This window comes from Clupea harengus, unplaced genomic scaffold (genome assembly GCF_900700415.2).
Source record: "Clupea harengus unplaced genomic scaffold, Ch_v2.0.2, whole genome shotgun sequence".
NCBI lineage: Eukaryota > Metazoa > Chordata > Actinopteri > Clupeiformes > Clupeidae > Clupea > Clupea harengus.
The window spans coordinates 1-24,947 of NW_024880462.1; the positions used below are offsets into that span (position 1 = coordinate 1).

The 24,947-nt window shown below is 41.5% G+C and overlaps 4 protein-coding genes across 5 annotated transcripts; 2 read left to right on the forward strand and 2 right to left on the reverse strand.

The window, feature by feature from the left end:
• Nucleotides 1-12: 12 nt before the first annotated feature.
• On the reverse strand, nt 13-2,707 carry LOC122132205 (pleckstrin-like; the record flags this gene model as incomplete). The annotated part of the gene is made up of 4 exons (XM_042707029.1): nt 2,523-2,707; nt 1,289-1,444; nt 638-819; nt 13-196 (listed from the first exon to the last, which is right to left on the reverse strand). Coding segments are annotated over exons 1-4 (564 nt in total), but the record flags the coding sequence as incomplete, so codon positions are not given.
• A 1,637-nt stretch (nt 2,708-4,344) lies between these two features.
• Nucleotides 4,345-7,049, forward strand: cnrip1b (cannabinoid receptor interacting protein 1b). Its single transcript, XM_042707027.1, has 3 exons — nt 4,345-4,912; nt 5,733-5,877; nt 6,160-7,049. The coding sequence occupies exons 1-3, from the start codon at nt 4,734-4,736 to the stop codon at nt 6,322-6,324; spliced, it is 489 nt and encodes a 162-aa protein (XP_042562961.1). The 5' UTR covers nt 4,345-4,733; the 3' UTR covers nt 6,325-7,049.
• A 797-nt stretch (nt 7,050-7,846) lies between these two features.
• Nucleotides 7,847-24,184, forward strand: LOC122132202 (calcineurin subunit B type 1). 2 transcript variants are annotated; one of them, XM_042707026.1, is made up of 6 exons: nt 7,847-8,131; nt 13,915-13,954; nt 20,387-20,563; nt 21,336-21,395; nt 21,500-21,684; nt 22,006-24,184. In XM_042707026.1, the coding sequence occupies exons 1-6, from the start codon at nt 8,129-8,131 to the stop codon at nt 22,051-22,053; spliced, it is 513 nt and encodes a 170-aa protein (XP_042562960.1). In that variant the 5' UTR covers nt 7,847-8,128; the 3' UTR covers nt 22,054-24,184. The 2 variants fall into 2 exon arrangements, with proteins under 2 accessions (XP_042562960.1, XP_042562959.1); XM_042707025.1 differs by lacking the exons at nt 7,847-8,131; nt 13,915-13,954 and adding an exon at nt 20,030-20,146.
• Nucleotides 24,185-24,201: 17 nt separating this feature from the next.
• LOC122132204 (RNA-binding protein PNO1) lies at nt 24,202-24,944 on the reverse strand (the record flags this gene model as incomplete). Its single annotated transcript, XM_042707028.1, has 3 exons — nt 24,202-24,473; nt 24,642-24,712; nt 24,823-24,944. Coding segments are annotated over 3 exons (261 nt in total), but the record flags the coding sequence as incomplete, so codon positions are not given.
• Nucleotides 24,945-24,947: the final 3 nt, after the last annotated feature.

Genomic DNA, 24,947 nt, shown 5'->3' on the forward strand with positions numbered 1-24,947 from the left:
GGGTTCAGGCACTGGGTTCTTTAAAGCGCCCTGAGACAATTTTATTGTTTTGACGCTACAGTATATAAATAAAATTGAATTTAATTGAATATATTGTGTTATACCAGAGAAGCAGTGGTTGTAGAGCTTCTTTTCCTTCTCAAGCTTCAGCTCTTTAATTCCACTTGCTGGGTCTCTCATTGAAACATAAAGTTCACTGAGGGCAGAAGAGGAAAAAATCTCAGAGAAGTAAGAAGAAGGTAACTCATTAAGAATTCTGTTTGAAAAGAGCAATGTTAATACACACCATGGGTGGGCTGCCTGGGCACACTGAATGAACTGCATGTTCAAAGAAAATGGAATGCACTTGGCAAAACCATAGAAAGACACTTTTATATATTAAATTGTTATTTCTCTAAGATTGTACAGGCATTGTCACTAAAACTATCAATGTTGTTCAGTTGTGGTCCATAAAGGCATTTTAACACTTTTCCCCCCATTTTGATCTGGGCATGTCAATGCTGTGCTACATTGCATTAAGCAATCATGAGTCTAGACCAGCAGCGTACAGTATAGATCCTCTTAATAGTCTATTATCTATACTGTCTGATCCTGTAATCTGCATTACTATAGATTTTGGGCACCCTTAGTCTCATACCTCAGGTTGACAGTGTCAGGCAGTCGAATGGATTTGCGCGTGGACTTCCTGGCAAACTTCCTGCCACCCTGCAAGCAGGTGATGGCCCTCTTGATGTCTTTGATCCAAGCCTCCCTCTCCTCCAGGTGTGTCGCCTGGAAGAAGTGGTCCTGTTTCTTCGAGGTGCTGATCTTAAACACAAGCTTTGGCAAAACAAACATTGACAATGAGTTGCACAAAGCACAAAGAACACGTTTAAGAAAGTATTGCCTAGCCCCTCGGCTACCTAGTGTTGTGCAAACGTTGTACTGATGGTTTGATGTTCCCCTTGCAGTGATCCAGCAGTCTGACTGTAGCAAAGTTGAGAGAGCAGTTATTTGTATGTCTGTGTAATACTTTTGAGAGTACCAGTATGTCAAGCAGTGAGTCACACTGTGTTGGCTATTGATAGGACCTACTGCTGTCTTGCTAAAGTCTAGGCTTAGCACAAACACCTACAGGCATACTCTGCTGTCACTGCTGTGACTCTGCTGTGAGTGTGGATAACAAGTAAGGGACTAGCGCTATGCAGGTGCAAGATGTAGTCAGGGCTTGGGTGGCATGTGTGAAAGTGCTTTTTTCTGAATCTTTTCTTGAATGTCAGATGAGAGGTGAGAGAGGCGGGGGTGTTACCGTTCGCTTGCTAAAATCTTGACAAGGGTTTGTGAGCGTGGCTCCATTGAGAGGGATCATTCCTCTGGGAGTGGTGTCGGTCTTCTTCTTGTAGAACTCGAGTCCGTCGTCGCACAGCACCACCCACACGGCTTTCCATGAGTTCAATAGAGTGCCCTTCGGGGAGCATTCAGACCACAGGCCACAGAACAGTTGACATAGTATATGGGGACATTTTATGCTTTAACTTCCTCAAAGCCTTCTTCTGAATAAATGTTAGAGCAAAGCTGATGGGCTGTGCACGTTATATCTCAAGAGATATTTGACATTCATTTTATTTTGCATCCAAATTTTATGTTGTGTACTCATTGGATGTAATTATTTAATCTGATCACAATAATTAGCTTTTCTCACAAATTCAATAAAATGCTTTCAACCACGGAATTTGCAATAGCTCAACAGACAAGGGTGTATAGCTTTCTGGCTTACGAGTCACATTCACTCTACTGTATCCTCATTTTGAAGAGTTGAACAAGGAAGATTACATGTAAACTCTGACAGATTTCATTAGTGTATTACAACACTGCAATTCAACCACTGAGCACCATTTACGGTTGACTAACAGTCAGGCTTCCATGATGAGGCAGTCATCTGAGTAATCTTTTAAACTTGAGCATTTTTAACACCTCTATTGTTTGTGAAGGAAATTAGTGCCTACTCACTCTGTTCCTGTTGTATGTGGCATAGCCGTCTACCACAACTTGTGGTTATAACATAAAAAGATAAAATAAACTACACAACATGTTCTAACTGTAGAATGATGAGCTTTGGGAAGGCTGTTTGTCCACACCACATTTCTATAGAAAACATATATACTAACATTCATAAAGAAATAAGAGCTATCAACTCCAGATGCACCAAACGTATCGGCTCCCATGCATCAATGGGTACAAGCAAAATAATAACCGATCGTGGAAAATATACAAATACAAAACTAAGAGGAAATTTGTTCGCAGACCACTTCCTGAATGAGGCTCAGTATCGGGCAAATCTTTAAAAAGAATAAGCAAATATGAATTCCAGCTAGGTTTCAAGTTTAGCAACAGGAGACTCTTGCGTGGATGACAGCATCGCACTGGTATTGTATTCAGTAATTAGTCTAGTATCTGGCATATTTAGGATGCAGAATTCCATAGAGACTTCCATGGGATGCTGGCCATCCCTCTGTTTTTTACCTTACATTTCTTATCCTTACCTTCTTAACCAGGTAGCCCTCTCTGATCCTCTTTGGCTCCATGAGGTGGCTGGCTGCTGATAACTGCCGGACTTTAGTGAGGAGAGTGTGTGAGTGTGAGTGTGTGAGTGTGAGATGTCTACTTCAGCATAACTGTTTTTAACTTAGCTGTCAGAGCCTTCTACCTAAATGAAGAGGGAAGTTCTGCAGTGACGAATAGTCACATGGTCAAACAGCTTCCTCTCTATTTACGCCCAGCTGCTCTGGACTTCTTTTGTATTGTAGGTAGAATAATTTGTTTATCGGCCCTCCCTTCATTCCCAGCAGTTAGAACCGCTGTCTCAAGGCATCTCTCACTACTCAAGATATGTTAATGTGACACTTACTGTCTATACACGTGACTGATATTTCATATCATTTATAGGACTGAGGTTTGTAGATATCAAATATGTGGGGATATTTTATATCTGATATCATATGATTGCATTATGCATATGATATTCAAATTGAGGAGCTCTAAGAGACTCTCTCTCCATTGTTTATGTATTTAAAGATACACAGAAAGAGACAGACAGACAAGAGTAGTTAGAGGTATAGAAATGCCTCATCAACAAAGAATGTAGAAGCTGTGGTAGTACATGCAGCTGTTGGTACAAAAGGAAGTAGGTGTGTGGTTGGAGATTAAAAAAATACCCTAACCTCAACTTTCTGTTTTCTCCTGATTAACAGAATGACCAGGGCGCCACAATGTGTCAGATGTCAAAGGCAGGGCCGTGTGAATCATTTTTCTTCCACAGAATGTAGGGGGCACATAACTCATAGCTTTTGAAGAAATGACGGCAAGCAAGAGCCTTACGTTCTCACTCTACCAGATGGGCGGATGTGTGTTCTTATGGAGTTGGACTTCTGGGAAAAATTTACATTTACATTTAGTCATTTAGCAGACGCTTTTATCCAAAGCGACGTTCAAGGCAGAGAACAATCACGCTACGAGCAATAGAGACCTTGTGTAACAATAAATACTACGAAGAAGAAATAAAAAGAAATAAAAAAAAGTGAAGGAATGTAACTACTGTAGTAGTTAAGTAAGTTAAGTAAGGGAAAGACACACAAGCAGGGTGTCCAGCCTGTGCACAAGATGCTCTGAAGTGTAATGCTCTTAAGTAGTGTGAAATGCAGTTGTGTATATTCATATTAAATGAAAAATGCTTGGAGGACCTAAAGCAATGATTTAATTCTTCAATGAAAATGTCTTCCAGTGGATTTATGTTTTGAGCTTTCTGACTCAGGAAAATATAAACAAATGCCACAAAAGACGTTGCCTGAAAAGAGAAATAAGAAGCACAGCATTCAGGAGAATGCTAAAACACTATATTGTCAATGTATCTTGTGAACTAATGTATTGTAACAAATAATGTATTACCCCTTACATTTCAGTGGTCTAGAGTATGATTGTTTGACTTTACAATGTAATGTTTCGGATAAGCCATTAGGTCTTAAGGTTAGGTTTAGGTCGCGTTTTTGTATATTGATCTTCAGTGTCTAAACATCAACGCTTTGAGTGAAGCTAAGCATCAGCTATTGATATTGACATAACACGGTAATAGAACCAATATAACAGTGTGCCTGACAGGCCATGGGATGGATGAATAAACAGCAGTGAAATACTGCCACTAGGCTGAACATTAGAGCTCTGAGCACTATGTATTTGGATAATAAAGGGTGTCTTTGCGTGAACTTTAGCCAGCTGTTTACGCATTTGGGTTTACAACAAAATATTGATTATTAAATGTCAGACGGAGAGAATATGCTAGAATAACACATAGCTCACTGACGTATGATACGTTTGTTATGGCTGCTTCATTGGCAGCAAAGGCTGGTGACCACATGCACAGCATGTATAATAACTTAAAATTAGCAAAAGGGGCTATGCGATAAACTGATCAGTCATCAGAATGCAGAATGAATCAGAATGCATACGTGCTTTTTGCCATTATCTCATTAGATTTGCAGTCAACACGCTTCCTCGGGGATTACAGTAAGGGATTAGTCTATGCACAGGAAGAGCAGAAATTGCATTGAGGCCTTTCCTCGACGATGCGTTTTTGTATTTTTTTCCACACAGACACACGTCACACTATTCGCTCGTGTCCGTGTTGCTTCACCTCCCATTGACACCTGGTTGCTTTACGTTTAGCCGCGAGTTTAAAGGTAGCATCTATAGCAGGGACAATGACTGACATTCCCCAGCTAATCAAAATCGCGGTGTCTCTGAAAACGACGCCCAACGAGGGACCAGTGTTCTTCAAAACCGATGGGACCAGGTTCGATCAGAGCAGGACAATCAAATTACTCACTGGAACAAAATACAAAATCGAGGTGGTCGTTAAACCCGGAGTGGTGCAGGCTACGTGAGTATCTTGTCACACGAGAGGTAAAACAAAAATGTGTCGGTATTTTAGGTTTCGATAGTCTATACAATAACGCAGATGTTGAGGAATGATTTCTGACCCTTCGACAATTTAACGCCCCATTACACTTCGCAAGTGGGCAGTCACTTTGCTTTGTCGGTTGATCAAAACTGATTGAGAGGCTTCTGTTGCAAATGAGGGAAAATACTAAGGTATCGTATTATTAGATGATCATTATAAGATGACGATTAACTAAGGCGTGCATAGGTAAAAGTGTTTAAATGATGGCACACTTGTCATATTTAATAATCTCTGGTAAATTTAGGACAGAGAGGAACCAGATTCAGCCATCAGATTATGTCATCCAGTTGTCAGTAAAATCCACAGCCGATTAGGAGTCCACCATTAACTGTGCTGCCTCGACCTCACGGAGAGTAAACCTGTCAACGTTTAGCGTGGTTACATTTAATCTATTCGGTTCAACTAGGTTTAATTAAACAAGAAACACTGATTACAGTGTGATCGTGTAGCCAAGCATGGAATCTACAGACTGGAGCCAAGTCTGGAATCTATAGACGATTTCACTGAAGACTAAAACCTCTAGAGATCGTCTCTGTTTTGTACCACCCCTCACAGGTGACATCGTCATATTTGGTTTTGCATAAAGGTTATCATCTATCTTTCTTTCTATCTATCCTTCTATCTATCTATCTATCTATCTATCTATCTGTCTATATATCTACATATCTACCTACCTACCTATCTATCTATACACATTTTTCATCAATCCATTCTTTTATTCATTTTTGAAAACCATCAGGACCATGACTGTAGGGGGTGTGACCTTCTCCTTGGAGCAGCAGTCCAAGGATCCCCAGTCAGTGGTCTACACAGGGTTATACAACACAGAAGGTGTGCCCCACACCAAGAGTGGAGAGAGGCAACCTGTCCAAATCAGCATACAGGTACCGTATGGAAATCAAACCTGCACAGATACAGAAGTGGTTAATGATATTGATATAGAGCAGTTATTAAACATTTTCTAAAATTGTTGGGATGGGAATTGGGATGTTGAAGGATTTCATTGGTTTCTTGGTGCGTACATTTCTGTGCTATATTTTGGAGTAAAATAAAGTTAACTGCCCGAGAGCATTATTTCAAATCATAAACAATCCGTCGAATGCACGTATGAAAGCTTTCTGGCTCAGAGCACCTATTAAGCTTTCATTCTTTGTGCTTGGTTTCAGTTTCCTGATGCTGGTCAGTTTGAGACCACATGGCAGGTGAAGTACTACAACTACCAGAAGCGGGACCACTGCCAGTGGGGCAACAGCTTCAGAAGCATCGACTATGAGTGCAAGCCCAACGAGACCAAGAGCCTGATGTGGATCAATAAAGAGAGTTTTGTCTGACTAGGGAATTGGTGTGACTTCATAGTCACTCTGCCTGGTTAAAAGTGATTGATAAAGCACCCTGCTGAGACGTCTTCATTGATCAGGCCTCCCCCACAGGCTGTATCATGTCATCACCAGTTCCTGTTGCCTCTGTGTTTATGTGAACTGTGACCTGTCTGTTTGTGTGATCCTATGATCCAATATGAATTAGATGATCCTATGGTGGTGTTTGGACGTTGTCAGATGTGACTGACACTATATCAGCAGTTGAGTCAATGATGTTCAATTCAGACAAACAGAGACTATTGAGAAGTCAACTACAGATCCTAGAGAATAATGGTTAGCTAGTAAGTGTGTGTGTGTGTGTGTGTGTGTGTATGTACTTATTCCAGGATATGTACTTACACACTTCTGTCTTTCTATCTTTTTATCCCTATGCAGTTGTCTCATTTTCTACCTCTGAAGAGCACAATCAGAACGAGGGATACTACCTAAGTGCTGACAGATTTAAGGGTTAAATTAAATATCTTGTTTGTCTGTGATATTGTAGAAAATAAGATTCTCTGTTACATATCAGTTCTGATCTGTGTTTGTTTGTAAAAATATTTTGTATTGTCGTCAGTCAGATCCTAACTATGCACACATGTGAGGTAGTGATGTTTTTTAAAAGCATATGGTTGTAAAATGATAATTTTCTGATCTAGAACCTAAATCTGAGCAAATAAAGTCTAAGTGCAATATTATACAAACGTCTAATGCACTAATGTCACAGCTCTCCTCATTACTTAGGCTACTTGTATTTGCAGAATCATGTGTGAGGACTACTCTTACGTGATGGGCCAGTCTGAGCCCTCAGTGAGCCTCAGGTGTGAGGACCATAGACATATATAGACCTATATATGTCTATGGTGAGGACTACTCTCACGTGACAGGCCAGTCTGAGATGTTAGGCCACTGTTGTGGGCCTTATAGAAGAAAAATGCAGTACTGACAAACCATCTACAGATGGTGCTGGTGGATCGACATGACGCAAAATTCTAAATGAAATGCTGGATTGGGTCTGTAAACAGTATTAGGCCTATAATGTCGGCAGAAGTAGTTTGAAGAAATAAATAACTACTAATTAATGTAGACATACTGGTCGAATAGGAATTCCATGGGAGCAGGAAGGAAAGTAAGGAGAATCCGGATGCATCGATTTATGTTGATAGTCTGTAGTTCTCCCAATCTGGCTGCTCAAGCACATTTAACGTCAGCCTACTTTTATTCAAATGAAAGTTAATTTGGAACTAAATATGACCAGCCTCAAGATAATTTCTGCGCGGGTTAATAAATATCAAAGACAACACTAATGAAGACTATAACGCTGCACGATGCAACCGACAGATTTGGTAGAATTTGTTTATTCTTTCGTGGCCTCTTGCTGGGCTATGCAAACGCTGAAACATATTACGCACGTATGCTATGGGTAGTCGTTGAGATGTGCGCATGTAAGAGCGTGGTAAGAAAAAAGTTCCCGGATGTACTGTAGTATTTGCACCTCCCCCTCTCTACCACCCCTTCTCTGCCTTCAACCTCTCTTCTCCAACCGAGACTCCTCTGCTCCGCTCTACAGACCCCTCCCTGCGGGTCTCCCCAAGTCACTGCAGTGAAACGCCCGGCGAAAGAGAGCGAGTGGCGAACCAAAAACACACACCCGTGTAAATACGCGAATATCAGCTACTGCGTGGCTCCAGAAGGCCGACGTTCCACCCTTGGCGAAATCTGTCGTTTGGCGTCTCTGCACATCTCTTGGTAGGCGTTTCATCGTCCAACCGGCAAGATGGTAAGGGCTGCTTGTGTTATACTACTTGAAAAAGAAGCTCGGTGTGTCATGGCATAAAATGTCAAGACGCTGCATGCCCTTCTTGACATTTCGGAGTCGGAATCGCATACCCTGTAATGTCTATGTATATACAAAAGGGACGCACAGGGTTGGTCGGGCGGAGAGACCAATTTCCTTGTAATTCTCCACCTTTGTGTAACGTAGCTATCGTCACTGTGGCCCAGATAATGCTGTACTCTTTTTTCCTTCAAAGTGGTATCCTAACAGTTAAGCAGGCTATAGTAAGGCTAATTCAGTCGCATCCTGTTGGTCGCGACAAAGCCTTGGACTAATCGTGAGCAACAAGGAATAGAAATAGAACGAGCTATTGATGTTTTTTCCCCTCTTGGAACTATGTTGCATGATTCCAATAAGTGTGCAAAGTCCGTGGTCTTCAAGACCAAAAACAGCAACACAGAATTAAAAATAATGTCACACTCTCGACAATGAACCACTACCCTAATACACAAGCGCAATGAAGCAACAGTGTGTCAAACACCGAATGTTTACGTAAAAGCCGTTAGCGTTAGGCTGTAACCAATCGTTATTCATTCATATAAGCTCTGTACTTCTTCTGAAGTTTAAAATGAATCAAAGTAATTGGTGGGAGTTGTATTTATTTGTAATGACTTCATTGGACGTAATAACGGTTTAATATTGATTAGCCTACATTCCACCTGGACTCCAACAGGTAGGCTATGCGTAGTTGTTTGTAGCCTGGTCTGTGACAGGTTGTGAGTCCGTCATTTAGTTTAAGTCTGCTACATCTCATCTGCTACAGGTAGGCTACATCTTGCATACAGTTGTGTTGGGCTAATACATTCTCACAGCAAGACACGGGACTATGAGTGTTTTGGTGTTGTAAAATGATCTTGTCTCAGTTGGCTTGATCCAATATCATTCTACCACAGAGCCAAGCAATCCACATGCTGTATCACTACTTATGGGGGTTTAGTTACATATAAAATAAGTTGTATTATTGAGGAGAGATAAGCCTAACATATGAGCATTGGTGCTTGTGTCGGGAGTCTCATTCACCCATTATTAATTGAATGACCCAGTCGTACCCACTTTTGTTTGCCGTTATGACCTTGTTTATTAATATGAGAAATGTGTTGCCTGATTTAGATCGAAAATTAAAGTCTGTGTAGAACTGGAATAACAATTTGCTCATACTTTTCCGATTGCCATTAATGGGAACTCCATGTAGGTCTCCCAAAAGAGTTCTGCACACGTGTAGATATCAAGGCACTTAGATGATTACATGTTGAACTAAATGTTACAGGAGTAAAGGAAGTCTTCCGTTTTGGAGGTCATCAAGAAAATTCAGCCTAAATAATTTGAAGACACTAACGTTTACCACAAGTAGAGAGAAACAGTAATGCTCTGTCACTAATCACTCAAGAATAATGCTGTCCAATACAATTAACCACCAAAGATCTGTGGCTAAAAGTGACCCAGTCTGTCAGTCAAACAGTTTGATATAAAAGACGGAATTGGGTGGCAATACCAGGTCAAGGTTGTCCCTGTCACAGGATCCTATGTGCCGAGGCCTATACATCCCAGCAACAGTAAATTAATGTACATGGAACAATGTTCAACAGAGATGTCAGCCAGGCACAGGCACAGACACTGGGACATTCAGGCAACTGGCTACTTGGTATATCTTGAGAGTGAACCAACAGATTAGATCAATATGCACTGTTAGTCATACCCCATTCACTGGCGTTCATGGACAATTGGAGTAGAAAGAAGAGGCCTTTGAGCTGTCATACTGGATTCAAGAAAGACGTTGAGAGATGTTGACATTGATAACCATGCTTAAAAACTGTATGTTTACTTTTTTGGCTGTCAGAAATGCCTTATTCATGCACAACGTCTCTCTCTCTCTCTCACACACACACACACACTCACTCTGTTAGCAGAATCTCATCTCCCAGAGATATGAATATCAAAGCAACAGCTTACTAATTAATTTCCATAATCATTCACCTATTTGGAGTTTAAACCATGCAAAAAATGAATATTAATGATGCTAGATGTGTTCTTAAGATCATGGTCATCTGAAAATTGTATACATCAAAAGCAGATACGGGTAGGATTGGTCATTGCCACGACTTACAAAATTGTTTTGTGGTCTAATTGATTCTGAAAAAATAATGCATTATTTATCAGCACTACAAAAGCAATTTCCATCCAGTCCCCACAATCTGCTTTACATTCTGTCACATTCAGATCATAACAAGCTTATTCTTCAGACATATGAAGCAAAGTAAATCCAGTTATTTTTAACTCTTACCCTCACTTTGAGACTAGATTTATTTTGACAGCCAACATATTATTCATGAGACAACCACGGGCTAGGATGTAACAGTAATCCTAAACCCACAATCTCCTTTACCTTAAGTCATTACCTCTTAGGCCGAAGGTTAAACTAGCAACCAGCAAAAACAGCGAATGGCCATGCAGTGCTACTGAGCACATCCGTATTTTTTCTGTGTTGTACGTTTTATTCTTTTTTTTAAGTCTTGATGGCAGGAGATATTGTGTAGTCACAGCAGGTACTCAAGGCTGGGCTGAAAAGGTTTAGTGCTGAAGAGGTTCGTGAAGGAGCTCTGTGTGAGTGTTTGAGCACTGTACACTGGCTGCTGAAAACATCTCCTCAGTGCCTTTCATCCCATTTGCAGGTTTAGTATTGCCCTCATGGGATTTTTAGTTGGGCAGCAGGAGGGTTATTTTCGGGCCAGGGTAACCCTTAGAAATATAACGGTGTCCCACTGGAAATGATGTGGTCACACTGAGATGTAAACAACAACCAATATTCACATGAGTCAACATAGGCAGGGCCATTTCTCCCTAGTCTGCCATGTGTTGACACTGCAGTGGGAATAAAATGTCAAGTGTGCGTTGGAAGGATTTGGTCTGATAAAGTAAAAAAAAAAAAAAGACTTGTTTTACTCTTATCTTGTCAAAGTGCTTTCAAGACAACCCAGTTATTCTTCTGTTGACATATTTGGCTATAAACTGTTTATGGCATGAAAGGGGTGGCACCATGCTTTTGTTTTTGACAAATAAATCTCTGACTATACATTAAACAGCGTTTTGTAAGCTTTCACTGTCTGAAGCTAAGAACGCAGAGGTGACCAGTGCATATACTGTGTAATAATCGCCTTTTGGCATTTGAGAAGTCTGGGTCGGGGAAACACTGGATGCTGGGTCTGTTTAGCCCTCGGCTCATCGGGCACGCCTCTCCTCCGGCTGCCCACTGGCCTGGGCCGCTGCAGTAGCCGTGGCAACAAGCATCACTCAGGCAGAAATCCCCTTGATGGGGAAACTCCACACTGTAGGTCACGTGGCAGACAGGCCCTCTCTCCCTCTCTCTCTCTCTGTCCCACTCTCTCTCTCTCTCTCTCTCCCTCCACTCTCTCTCTATCTCTCTCTCATATGAGTGGCCACAGCAAAACACTGCAGTGTTGGACGGTGGGATTGCAGAGGAGGGGATGCGGATGGAACACTGCACTGAGTGGCTGCCAAGCAGTTGGCCACCTTTAGATATTTATGGGTGATTCTCTCAGATGTTAAGCTGAAATATGTATTATTGCGTTATACCCTGTGTTATACCGTGTATCTATAAATAGTGTCAAATCTGTGTATCCCAAGATTCCTGTGCATTCAAAGGATATTGTTTACCTTTTTTCAGGCCTTTAAATTCAAATTGTTTTATTTCCTTCTGCATCTTCTGCAGTGTAAACAAAAGCATAAAAACACCTGAAACAAAACAAATTAAGAGACATAGAACACATCTTAAAAACCTAACTACCGTATTGTGGTTGGTATAGAAACATTTAGATTTTTGATAGTAATCTACATATTATAACCGTCAGGGTGCCACTATACATATTATTGTATAGTGGGCCACTGGGCATGTGCTTAGTAAATCGACATTGAGCGATGAAACATCTTAATATCTGAATACATCTGAATATATCAAGATACTGAACAACCAATATTCAGAATGAGTGTGGTTTGTGAATAAAACAACTTCTGAGAATGATGATATGGTACAATTAATGTTGTGAGGCCTTTACCCATCTCTCCTGGTTACCAAAAGTAAACAAAAAAAGAAGTCCCAGATATAGGGAAGATGGCAAATGAAAGAGGAAAATTGCATCATTTGAAGCAAAGTTTCAATTTTTTATGCTAGAATTACTTTTCAGCACAATAGTTCCAGGCACTGAGGACCATTAATGTGCATTGACTCATTCCAGTAAATATCCATGATCTCTGCATATAGATATATAGATAGATAGATAGATAGATGAATGGATACTTTATTAATCCCGAGGGAAATTTAGGTCATCCAGTAGATCTCTGCATGTATCTGGTACTCCAGCCAGTGAGCCTGATTATGGATGTCACATCAATCAAGGTTGTACGCTAACACTGGGCCCCATGTTTGGACCTCACCAAGTGTCTTCAAATGTTCTTGCTTTTTTTTAAAGTGGTTTGAATAGAACAAAATGGCCCCTTAAGTGGAAATGAAGTAGGGTTCTCATTACAGAAATCTACCTTTCGTGATAAACCATCACTGCATGCTGCCAGATTCCAGTATTAGCCGAGTGCATCTATACATAACAAGTTGGCGTGTGTGTAACTGAAATCTCGCCGTCAGGGTGTTACCCAAGCACAGAACACTATTTGTTTAATTTGCCTATCGCCCTAAAACTGACCATGGTCATGAATAGGCCATGAACTTTTATTAGTGTTAGTGCTAGTGATTGTGTCGTATCGAAAGTCACAAACACTTGGAACAAGAGAATGTTGGGGTATTCAGGTTAAAAGTTGGGTTTGCTTGTAAAATGTTTTGTTGTGCTCTGGGCTTTAACATAGATTCAGAAATTCTAAACCGATTATTAATCATTCTGACATGGTCATTCATGTGTCAAGTTTATGAGGATGTTTTGTTTGTGGGTATGGCGAACACACGCTATTATTGCATTGTTTTCATAGCTTCTGTGATGCTTCATGCAGTGCACCCATTCAGTTGTCATTCTAGTGAAATGAGCAAGATTAACCATCCGAGATTTTCACCACACTCTTCTACCAACCTTTACTCTTTTGGCTTCTCAGTTATGATGAGTGCTGAATTCATGAGTTGATACCCTAGTCCTTGCCTTCTTCTCCTGAGTCATCACCGTGGTAACGTGAGCTGGGACTTCAGCGTGTCCGTCAAGTTGTCAGTTGCTCCAGAGGAGTCAGCCCCCACAGAGCCTTGTCATAGCTACATGTCTGAGATATCTGAAGACCATCTCATGACTATTCTCAGTGCATGGCGGAGGTCCTTTCTATTTCTATAAGACGTGCATTGGCGTTAATGATTTGTATCTGTGTGTGCGTGCGTGTGTGTGTGTGTGCATGCATGCATTTGGGCACACATGAGTGTGTGTGTGTGTGTGTTTCTGGTGCACACGATGTCTAAGGTTTGTCAGGTTTCCTGTCTTTTGACAAGTTCATACACTAATCACTAAAATATGAATGTTCTTTTAAAGGTTTGCACAAACGACTGTGCCATTTCAGTATTTGGCACAAGGTTTCCTGCAGAAGCTAGAGCACAGTGATATTTTGGTCCCCTCTGTCCTCACACTACTTCCTGAATTATCCACTACATGGTTTTACTGTATGACCTCAAAACAGTGACAATAATTACTTCTCTCTCTCTCTCTCTCTCTCTTTCTCTCTAACAGGGAAATGAAGCAAGCTACCCCCTGGAGATGTGCACACATTGTAAGTAGTTTTATTAATAACTGTCATCTGTGTTTGATTGGGTAAGGTACGATGATGGGTAGTAATGTGTGTGGTTGTGATTGGGATATTTAATACCTGCTTGCTCACTTTCAATTTCAGTTGACAATTGCCTATCCAAAACCCTTACGTTTAGGTACTCCAGGTACTTAAAGGTTCCCCTCTAGATTTAGATCTGTGATCTGTCCTCTGAGTTAGACAAGCAAATATTAAGACCCAGTGTGATGAAAATAATAAAAGTACATAAATCAGTCCGGGTGAATCCACCCTGCAGGCAGGTGGCATTTGGTTAGTACGAGTCTCACCAGAGGTTAAAGGGAAAGATGAGACGACTAAAGGGGAGACCCGTTTTGCCCGGGCTAAAAATTCCCTGCAGTCGTAAAGGTCAGCCTCAGGTCTAGCAGGGAGCCACGCTTATTTTTAGCCGGGATGCATGTTTTTTTAATTGGTTTCTTGGCCTATCAGTAGGTCGCGCGCAGGAGAAGGCTCTTAATTCGAGTCGGATGATTAAATTGTCCCTGGCCCTGAGCCAGAACTAGGGCTGGAACGATTCATCGTTTGTTCGATACATTGCGTTGGTAAAAAAAAAAAGCATCATATAAGTTGGACAGTTGTGATCGTCAGCTCTAATCATATATTTTTTTGTAATATCGCTAAACATGCATTTTATTTCACATGCACAAAAAAACACTCACCAAATGTTGCAAACATTAATGCATCATTAGTAGTAGGCTAAATAAATAGGCCAATATAAAATGAAAGTAAAGTAGTCCCCTGTATCATGTTTTGTGTTACCAGTGCACAATTCCTAATTCAGTCCTAACTCAAACGAGCATTCCAATCGAGGTGTTATGTTTCACATCTTTCAGTCATTGACAGAGAGGTTTCGGTAGCAGAGTTGCAGCGTCAACGTGAAACCTATTGAGTGTGACGGGAGCTGAAATTTAAATTGTAATCAGAAGTATGGCAGCATTTAGGCTTTCCGGTCATTTAACAGGTGAACGGTGACAAATTAACTGACAAAATGAAGATGGTAGGCTATGCAAACACTGTAGAAAACTATCAACCACACTACTGCTAATACAAATATGATGCAAAATCCTAAACAACGTTATCGCACTGACAAATTCCGGTCAGGGGATGGGAGAAAGAAAGTGCTCAAAGGCCAGACTTCTCCTTTAAAAAGTGTGTATCCCCGTTGCGTCATACATGTACAATATCAGATCTACAGGAGTGTTTATCATTAAATACATGACACCATTCTTGGTAGTCGACAACGATGGTCTTCGCTTTCTACTTAAGACACTAGAGCCTGAATACAGCATAATGTCAGACATGCGCTCAGTCTGTAACCTAAAACCAGCCTTGGTTTTCAAGGATGTCAGTATCTCTAAGCCACACTTGTATCTAAATTTGAGTGTTGGCTGTTGAGGTGCAATTTTCATAATGTCATATTAACGTAGGCTGATACAGACAGTCCCATTCAATTTAATATTATTTTATGTCTGGAGACTGTTTATTTTTTAATCCTAGAATTCCTCCGTGGGTCAAGCAGTCATTATATTTGGTTGAATGGTGCAAAAAGACAACAACAGTCCATGATTGTTAATGCATCGAAAAATATGTCCATTGTTTTTCAATGTCAGTGTCTGTTCAATTAATTATCTTTTAAAATATTGTGAAGGAATCGAACCATGAACATAGTATTGTGAATCAAATCGAGTGTGTCGTTACATCCCTAGCCAGAACCTCTCCGTTGGCTGACTCAGCGCTCTGGCGTGGCCTATAAACGCATGTTTAAACTGTCGAGCGGATCAGGTGTTCATGAGGCCCAAGTGTACCTCTTAATGAGCTGTGAGACAGCGAGCACCATCCCCCCCGGAGTGAGCCCTCGCTCGCTCGCTACGCTAACTTCACTTCAGGCTTTACAGTCATGGCTCATGACACCAGAGGCCTCCAACCTCTCGGCAATACCCGGCAGGATTTGGAAGCCAAAAAAAGTACATGGCTCCTTTAATGGAGAGAGTCAGAGGATGAGAGAGTCTCTTAAGAAGGCACAGTAGAAATATAGAAGGCATGTATGAGTTCAGTGGAGAGGTGAAGAAGATTACATATTTGTAAGGAAACAAGAGTATAGCTATCCTACCTCTACAAGTACTGCATGTAAAAGCAACAGAACAGGGTCTGCGGAGGGGAAACCTTGTGACATCGCCCCGAGCCCTCACAGAACAATGTTCTCATTACAAACACATGCACACAGAGACATTCGCATCACTGCAGCCATTGCATACACCTTTCAGAGGACCAGAAGGCCATTGCCATAGCCAACACACAGTCCTCCTAACTATAGGTGCCCAGCTAGCATCACTGATGCCGCTGCACCCGCTGACAGCACTTGAAACATAAGCTTGGCTAGTATCCCGCAAATTAGCTGCAAAGGCCTGTGTGAAGGTGGCCTAGGGTAGGGCCCGGGGGGTGCCTAGCGCAGACCTGTGCATGCCTGTGGGTTTGGCTTGCACGGCCGCACTCAGTTCAGTGGGGCAGCCACACGGCATTCAGATGAACTGGCCGTCGCCGTGGGGACCTCAGCAGTCTGAGATTATTTCCAGCCCTGTGCTGTCGGGGCAGCTGTTCGGCCCGTCAAGTGCACAGACAGGCTCGTGTCAGCCAGGCTCGCTAGCGTGCACGGACATTGTGGCTCAAGCCTGTTGCCACTAAGCACTGGACCTCACTGTCTGTGATCCTTTGTCTCTCAGCTAGTGAGAGCGGGCCTTGTTACTACGGTTACGGCTGACCAGTGGATGGGGCTGCAGCCAATCAAGGCTTTCAGTGCTGATAATGTTACAGTTGAAATTCTGAGCTGTTGTTAAAAAGTTTGGCATTTCAGGTTATTTGCTTTGTGAATAGAGTTGAGAAGATGCTCAGTAGCTGATGTTGAATTATGGTCTGTGGTTCAACGGAAGATGCGGGAGTGCCTACACATTTGGAGGAATGCTTTGATTCCCTTTTTATATGCTCTGCATTTTGTTTCTTAGCTCACCAACAGGGTTAGCCAGAGTCTTAAACGCAGAAACGTGCAAAAATAGGAGCTTTGTTTATCTAGGGGCACCTGAGGCATATTTGATATGTTCCATGTGGCCGTGTGAAAGTCTCACCTGTTCTGCCTGACAGAGGAGCTCTGTTCCAGTGGACTCAGGCAGGCTTAAGAGATTGAGCCTCATTTGGAGCCTGGATGTTAAGTGCTGCAGATGCATTTCACTTATCTGGCTCGAGTGATATATTTGTCCTCATCGATGACGTCGGTAGGGAACACACCATAAGTTCATAGTAGAAAGGGAATCAGTCTTTTCTCTCCTTTTCTGTCTATTGCAAATGAGAGAGAGAATCTCAAATAGTCAGTCTCACTACCTGAGGATCATGGGCAACTCCAGTGGCCTAGTTATGAAACTGTATGTGTGGTAACATGGATTTTTCAGCCAGCCAGGAGTGGCTAAACCTATTTTGCTCTGCCTACAGTTGCCTAAAATAAACCTAGCCTGCTAGTTGGGTTTCCATGTTGCTAGGGGTTTCCCTGTGGGTGGGGGTGAGCTCCGACAAGGGTGGGGGCGGTGTGGGGGGAGGGGTTTCTCGTGACCACATCGCTAAAAATAACAATGGCTTCTCCCCTCACACTAGCTCATCAGAATTAAAAAGAGAGGGTGAGTGATAATGTAGCTTAGCATAGACGTGTTCCAGAGAGGAGGATCTTTGACGGAGCACCGTTGGAAGCTGTTAAATTCATCAGGTCCAGTCTAAACCTGGGGTCAATTATAGCCGCTTTAGTAGCAGGAGTCGGGGAGAGGGGGCCGGGGCTCGATGGGACTCTTATTAGATGACAAGACCAAATACTTCTCATTCTCCAGTCATGCACGTAGGCTAGGTATGAAGCTACACATTAGAGATTCTGTTAGGGCAACATTTTGGGAGGAAGGTATTATGCATATTGCAAGGAAAGAGTAATTTGGGGGGAGAGAGTAGAAGACAGAGAGAGGAGGAAGTAATCAGCTGTTTTCATGTTAAGCTCAGCTATCCAGAAGTTCTGTGAAAACTAATAGAAATATGGTTTTATGCTAAAGAAAGAAAATGTGCTCTGCTCAGTGTACCTCCAGACTGGAGTGGCAAGCTTAGTATCAACTCAGAGAAGCATGATGTTCGTTGACACCCATAGAGCACCGGTATAAACTTACGCTGCATCACACTGTACATCTAGGGCTTTGAGACAGGGTTCCAACCTATGGTTCCAACCCAGCTCTCTGCTCGACGGCGGCACCTGCTGACGATCAGGTGGAATTGGATGACCAGCTCTATCTAAGCCTGTTACATTTGTAAGCAGTTTATCTGCATCTCATTTCTCAACAGAGAAAACCCTAGTAATCATCCTAGCTTACTCAAAAAGCACTCTCAGTGTTAAGAAAGGGAAAAAAACAGTCTTGAATCACACTTATATTTCAAAGATATTAAGACATTATTTTTTTTCTCCCTCGTGAATGGACGTAGGATGATGTTTATCGTTTCAAATGTACAAACATCAATGTTCTAGGCATACCAATCATCCACGTAGCAAGAGGCCATCAGCAGCTGTAGCTCCATCCTCTGGCATCATGAAGGAGCTATGCCGATGGAGACGTCGTGCTGATCATGTGTAATTACAGGCGGCGGTGTAATACACTGTCAAACCTTTCATTAGTTTAATTGGCTGTGGCACATAAACGTTAATTATCATACGGCCGTAACCTGTAATTCTCTCCGATTAAGTGCTGTATAGAGAGGTTAATGCAGTAGGCACCTTCGCACTGGTGCTTTTAAAATGAGGGTTTTGTCTAAAAGAACATTTGATACCATTAGGTATTATTTGGATCCATTTGTGCCTCAGTTTTTCATGCTGATATGCTGTTCAAGTAGTTGCAGGTGTAGGCCTACTCGTGAACATATTTCATGCTAGTTCATATGCATCCTTACATGTAGACCCTTAAAGAGCTTGTTGCTTAGTAACAGTGGTTGGTTGGTTGTGAATGATTCAGCTTTCAGCTGTAATGTATGAGCCCCATAAACAAAGGTAACGTTCTGAATTCAGATCAGAAAAGCTGTTCAAGTGGAATCCATTGTGCTGTGTAAGTGATAGTATATCATCTACTATCACTGCCACTGCTGAAGATGTTGTAACCATTGTGTGTACTTTATATATCTGTTATTAGCAATGGCCATATTGTAATCTTTGGGAACGTCACCAAGGCCTGGCCAGGAACCCTTTTTGATAAGGAAATGGTCTCTGTCCCAACAAAAGGCACAAGGCAGATGCCATTGTCATTTAATTGGTATTTTTATACCAAGTAAGGATTTTCTCTGCATGTAAACACAAAGTTGTAAGTCATAAATGAACACCCCTGAGCACTGCTAGCAGACACATTTGCAGACAAAGGACTGTAATGAATGACGTTATGGAGTGTGTACAACCAAGCTTGCATTCACTATGCATCTTTCGATTCATGTGTTCAATACTATGTGTTATCCAAATTTAAACATAGATTACATAACTAATGTATTCCCCCCCAGTCATAAACAAATTGTTTATAACTAAGTGCTCCAGGCGACCGTTTCCTCTCTACTCATCCTCCTTGCACATAATCTTCCCTGCGTGTCTCCACTTAGTCATCGAGGACATACACCTTGGCCTCGGAGGAACAGACTGGGAAAGCCCATACAGTCGAAGTAGAAGCATTAGTACCAGGGTTATCATTCTCAGCTGTCTGTCCCCGCCCACTCCCCAGTCCACACCCTCTTGCCGGGTTATCTTTCTCAGCTTGGCCCTGGTCTTGCCTTAAGATAAGGCCGTTTAGCTGTGAGCCTGCACCGTCCAATCTCTCCTATCTGTAGTTTGTGTAAAGATTTATCGGTGTATCTTGGAGAACTGATTAGTTTGAAAGGAGGGAGCTTGGAGGGAGGTCGGGGGTCACGTGGTGGCGGTGAATGAGCTTATAGTAACCAAGTATGCGGTTCAGCAGCTTATCATCACTAGTGTGGCGGAGTGCAGGAAGTTGGCCTCAGTATGGCTGGGACGCCCCAACGCGCTCGGTTAGGCACTACCGGGGATGGGTAACACGCTCCGTGGCGGTGGAAAGCCTCTGATGTTTGGCTGTAAGTGGACACCCGAGCGCTCTTCTCTTCCCGCTAGGCTCTTTTTATGTGGCAGTTTCCCCTCGGGTAGCTGGAAGGGAAAGAGGAGTTGTCACCCGTAAGCTACGAGCCCTTCGGAGTAAGGTGCGTGTGGAAGCTCAATGTTGCTTAATTTGCATCTGTCCCTTTTGCTCAATAGATGTTTTTTTCTTTGTTGTTTCTCTCTCTCTCTCTCTCCCTCTCCCCTTCTCATCTCCACAGTCGATGCTGATGAGATTAAGAGGCTAGGAAAGAGATTTAAGAAACTCGACCTGGATAACTCAGGATCCCTGAGTGTTGAAGAGTTTATGTCCTTGCCGGAGTTACAACAGAACCCCTTGGTGCAGAGGGTCATAGATATATTTGACACAGATGGCAATGGGGAAGTTGACTTCAAAGGTAAGATCAATTTCTCATTTGAAATCATTGGTCTGTACTCATTTTACAATTTTAGTACCTAGTTTGATTTGACGGGCCTCTGCGGAACATATCTGGTTAGACTCAGCTCATCTCCAAACACGGGGCTAACATAAATAAGGCTGTTGTATGCACCAAGCTAATACCCGTATCTGAAGAATTTCATGTTTTCAATGACTATGGTGCTATAGGCTCATAAACACTGTGCTGCAGCATGTGCTTTGTTGTTGAGACTGTGCAGGAAATGCCTCTAAATCACATTTGTCTTAAGCTTATTCATCATAATCATGGCGGTAAGTCCTGAAAACAGCCTCATTGTGCTTTTGTCCAGGAATGTCCCTCTCTGGTATACAGCCTTTGCACAATTTTAATCACATTTCATGACTAACAAAAGGAGCTCGATAGCCAGGGAAAGAGGTTAGGACTTTGTCCCTTAAGGCGTCCTCTCCTGTATAGACTGGGTTTGTCTTGTCTATTCTCAGGAAACCTTGATATATGACATGAAATGAAGTACTGATAGTACCGACCGTTTGAACTACATTCATAATAGCTGAACTACATTCATAATAAAGTAGCTGAACTACATTCATAATAAAGAATTCATAATAGCAAGGTATATACCTGCATATTGTAAAAATACTTGTGTCTTCTGGCGGACTGATTGATTACTATCCTTGTTTATGGTTGATTGACAAGCTGGCATGGTACTAGGCGCGACAATCTCTGACACTAACCAAACTGTCATACCTTGCAGAATTTATTGAGGGCGTGTCGCAGTTCAGTGTGAAAGGAGACAAGGAACAGAAACTGCGGTGTAAGTACTTTGTCAAAGCCATTTGATCAGCCGCCATTAGTCGATCTCGATCATAGAAACATATTTTAATGTAACATTCTCCTCTTATCTCTTAATGCACGCAGTTGCTTTTAGAATCTATGACATGGACAAAGATGGCTACATATCGAATGGGGAGTTGTTCCAGGTGCTCAAAATGATGGTTGGGAACAACCTGAAAGACACCCAGCTGCAGCAGATTGTTGACAAGACCATTATAAACGCAGACAAGGATGGCGACGGGAGAATATCTTTTGAGGAGTTTTGCGCCGTAAGTTTTCTCTGTAGTTTTTACTCTTTGTGCTTTGAAGGTAAAGTGTTCCAGTGGTGATGGCGTGTGCAATCTTCATCAAAGGTCTTGGCTTTGGCCACCAGTGTACTTAGACAGGTATACTCATTTGAACTGGGTTCCAAATTACAAGAAGCTGCTGTGAAAACGGGTCTGAATCTCACTGGATGATACTTCTCATGCAAATACTGATCTAACACGCAATAACTCTGAGATAGCACCGTATACACTGACAAGTCAGTTAAGTGGTCTTTTTGGCTTATGTTACATATCTTTAGCTTGTATCTTTTATCTCTTCCCTAGGTTGTAGGAGGCCTTGACATACACAAAAAGATGGTGGTGGACGTGTGAGCTTCCTGACCGACCCACACCACACAGCGCGCTTTCTTCTCCATCTCTCCGACCATCAGCTCAAGATGTCAGACAGTCGCTCTCTATGTATTTAAATGGAAGTATTTTCTCTGTGAAGCCACTTTCTTCTAACACGAGCCTCGTGAAGCCAACTTGAGTTATTGAACTTTTCTCCTGTCAATAACCCCGGTGTAGCACTTTAAGAGACTGAACGTGGCTAGTCTTGTAAGAACATCTCAATTTGACGGTGAGAAGGGAGGAAGTTTGGCTTGTTTATATATTTTTTTTTTTATTGTTATTTTTTAAAAATATATTTATTTGTTCTCGTCTTTTAAGAAGAAAAAAAAGTCTTGCTTTTTAAGGGTGAAAATGTGCAGTTAGCTGAGGTGCAACTTAACATACTTGATCCGTAAAATATAACTGTAGGATGTGATGTGCCAAGCAGAATATTTAATTAATCAATTAAGGAAAACTGTACCATCATTTTTTTTGGAAGACAAACTGCAATTGCATGATTAACATAAGTTAATGCAATTTCATTTCAAAGCAACAGATAAGGCAGTGGGAATTTTTTTCTATTATAAACTTTGTAATATGAGGTTTTGATTTGATTTGATACATTTAATTTCGCTTCCAGTCTTGTTAAGATTCTTTTGTCGCTTGTTTATATTGTTGCAGAGTAATGGGTTTCTTTGTGTTGCTTTCAGATACAGTAGAGTAGAATTAGATGCCAAGAAAGTGTCGTCCTAGCAGTTTTATAGTGTTCCTGTAACACACTTTACTTCAGTACGCAAGCAGTCTGCATCCTCACCACACACCCCAGTGCTTATCATTGACCAATACACGTTGCGAAATTTCTATTAAAACCATTGAGAACGTTTTTATGGACTTGTATTTTATTATAGAATTGAATGCAGTTGATGTTCACAAAACCCAAAAGTTAAGTGTTGATATCCAATTCTGGAAATCCAATGCATCTTTTGTTGCGCTTTCATTCATAAACTGCTGGCAGACTCTTCCTCTTTTATAAATCAATATATGTATATTAGGTACAACAGCATAGGCTCCTCTTCAGATAATCAGAGGAAAGCTGTACACGTGTATACAGTTCATCCTGTTAAGGGTCGCTGTGCACTGTAATTGCAGTTTTTCTTCTATATAGTGCAATGGAATAACTGTACTCTTGACATATTGGCATGACAGACGTACAATGGAATAATACACTTTGTGATTGTATGTGGATTTTTTTTTGCTTTTTAAGTCGTTTTCTTTCCCCTAATGGACAAAATCCAGAGTTTGTTATGTGAGCACTCAAGGAAAGTTACTAGTTGGGAGAACACTTCTAACACACCTTAAAACCAAATAATTGGACACATTAGGTGAGAAACTGTATTCTGTGAAATTACGACTTCTCCTGTGCTTCAGCCTCTTACAAATGACGGCATAGCCGGAGTGGTGTTCTACTGAGGATAGGTGGAACTAAGCGGTCACAATCATGGTGCACACTCTTAGAAAGCTGTTTGTTTGGGGAAACCAGGCTGAGACGTCTTGTGCTTTTGCATGACATGGAGACTTCCCTTAATGCATGTCAATCCATTTTGAAATGCTCCTATTGTTTACACATTGATTGTGATGTTTATAATATATTAACGATTCAAATGTTTAATATGGATGTTGCCAAAATTTGGTATGTGTACACACGATTGGTAATAACCATAAGTGAACCTACTTAAGTGTAACTTTTATACTCACCTGGATCGATGAAATGCTTGAATTCCACAAAAGTTGCATATCTGATCCTGTCAACTGCCACATAGTCGGCTTCAAAGGGGGAATTTTTTTTTTTTTTTTTTTTTTTTACATAAATATTTGTTAGATGCGGTTCCAGCTCTTCACTGTCTGTATAACCAATTGAAGTTTCAGTTATTCGGTTGTACTTTTAGTTTGGTGGATTGGGTACATAGTGAGTGTGAGGGGTGGGGGGCAACAGCGTAAAAGTTTTAAAGAATTAAGTTTCGGTTTTAGGGTTTTTATCCTTCTCTGCATGCTGCATCTTATGCTGTGGGACTATTGGACTTAATACTGTATGACAACAAAAAATAATAAACTTGAAACATTTAATCTGTTAAAACAGTTGACCTCTGTGTCTTTTTTACCTCCAGTTGATAGATATTTATTTGATTTCATAATCCACTCAGGAATATGTTACAAAAAGTCCATTGTTCTTTGGAAATCAGAGCATCTTTCCCCCCCATTTCCACGTATCTGAGGCAGAGTCCGCCTCGTAGGTGATGAGTCTGGTTCCAACCCAAGTACTCGCACAGGAAAAAGCGACAAAACAACCCCTCCGTGTTAGAATCTCTCTGCTGAGCGGCTTGCAACTGCTCTGATGTTCCCATACACCTTTGATGGTGGACTCCCTGTTGGGAAGAGAGGGAGTTGAAAAAAAACAAACAAACAAAAAAAACTGCCAAAGCAAATAACTACAGAAATACTATAGTGATGTGCATTTCACTTTCAATTGAATTATTTTACACCTATGACTGATGATGCACAATATTAGCTATTAATAACACACATCCACTTACCCAGGATTAGGTTGCATATTGCTGTCCGTGCCATTTTAATATTTTGAAAAGACCCAAGTATGTGTACCTTCCTGAAAAACACAAGGGATAATGGTATTCATGGTTTTGGAAAGAAAATGATACAACATATGAAAACAGATCGTACTGGCTTCCATTTAGCCTATGAGGAAATCATACTCACGTGTCCGCAAGCACAATCCTAGTCTTTGTAACATTCTCAATGGTAAATTTAGTTTTTCCTCCCTTTCCTGCTATTCTTCCAATTGCTCGAGATAAGTGGTCTCCTTTCAGGGGTTTCACTGGTGA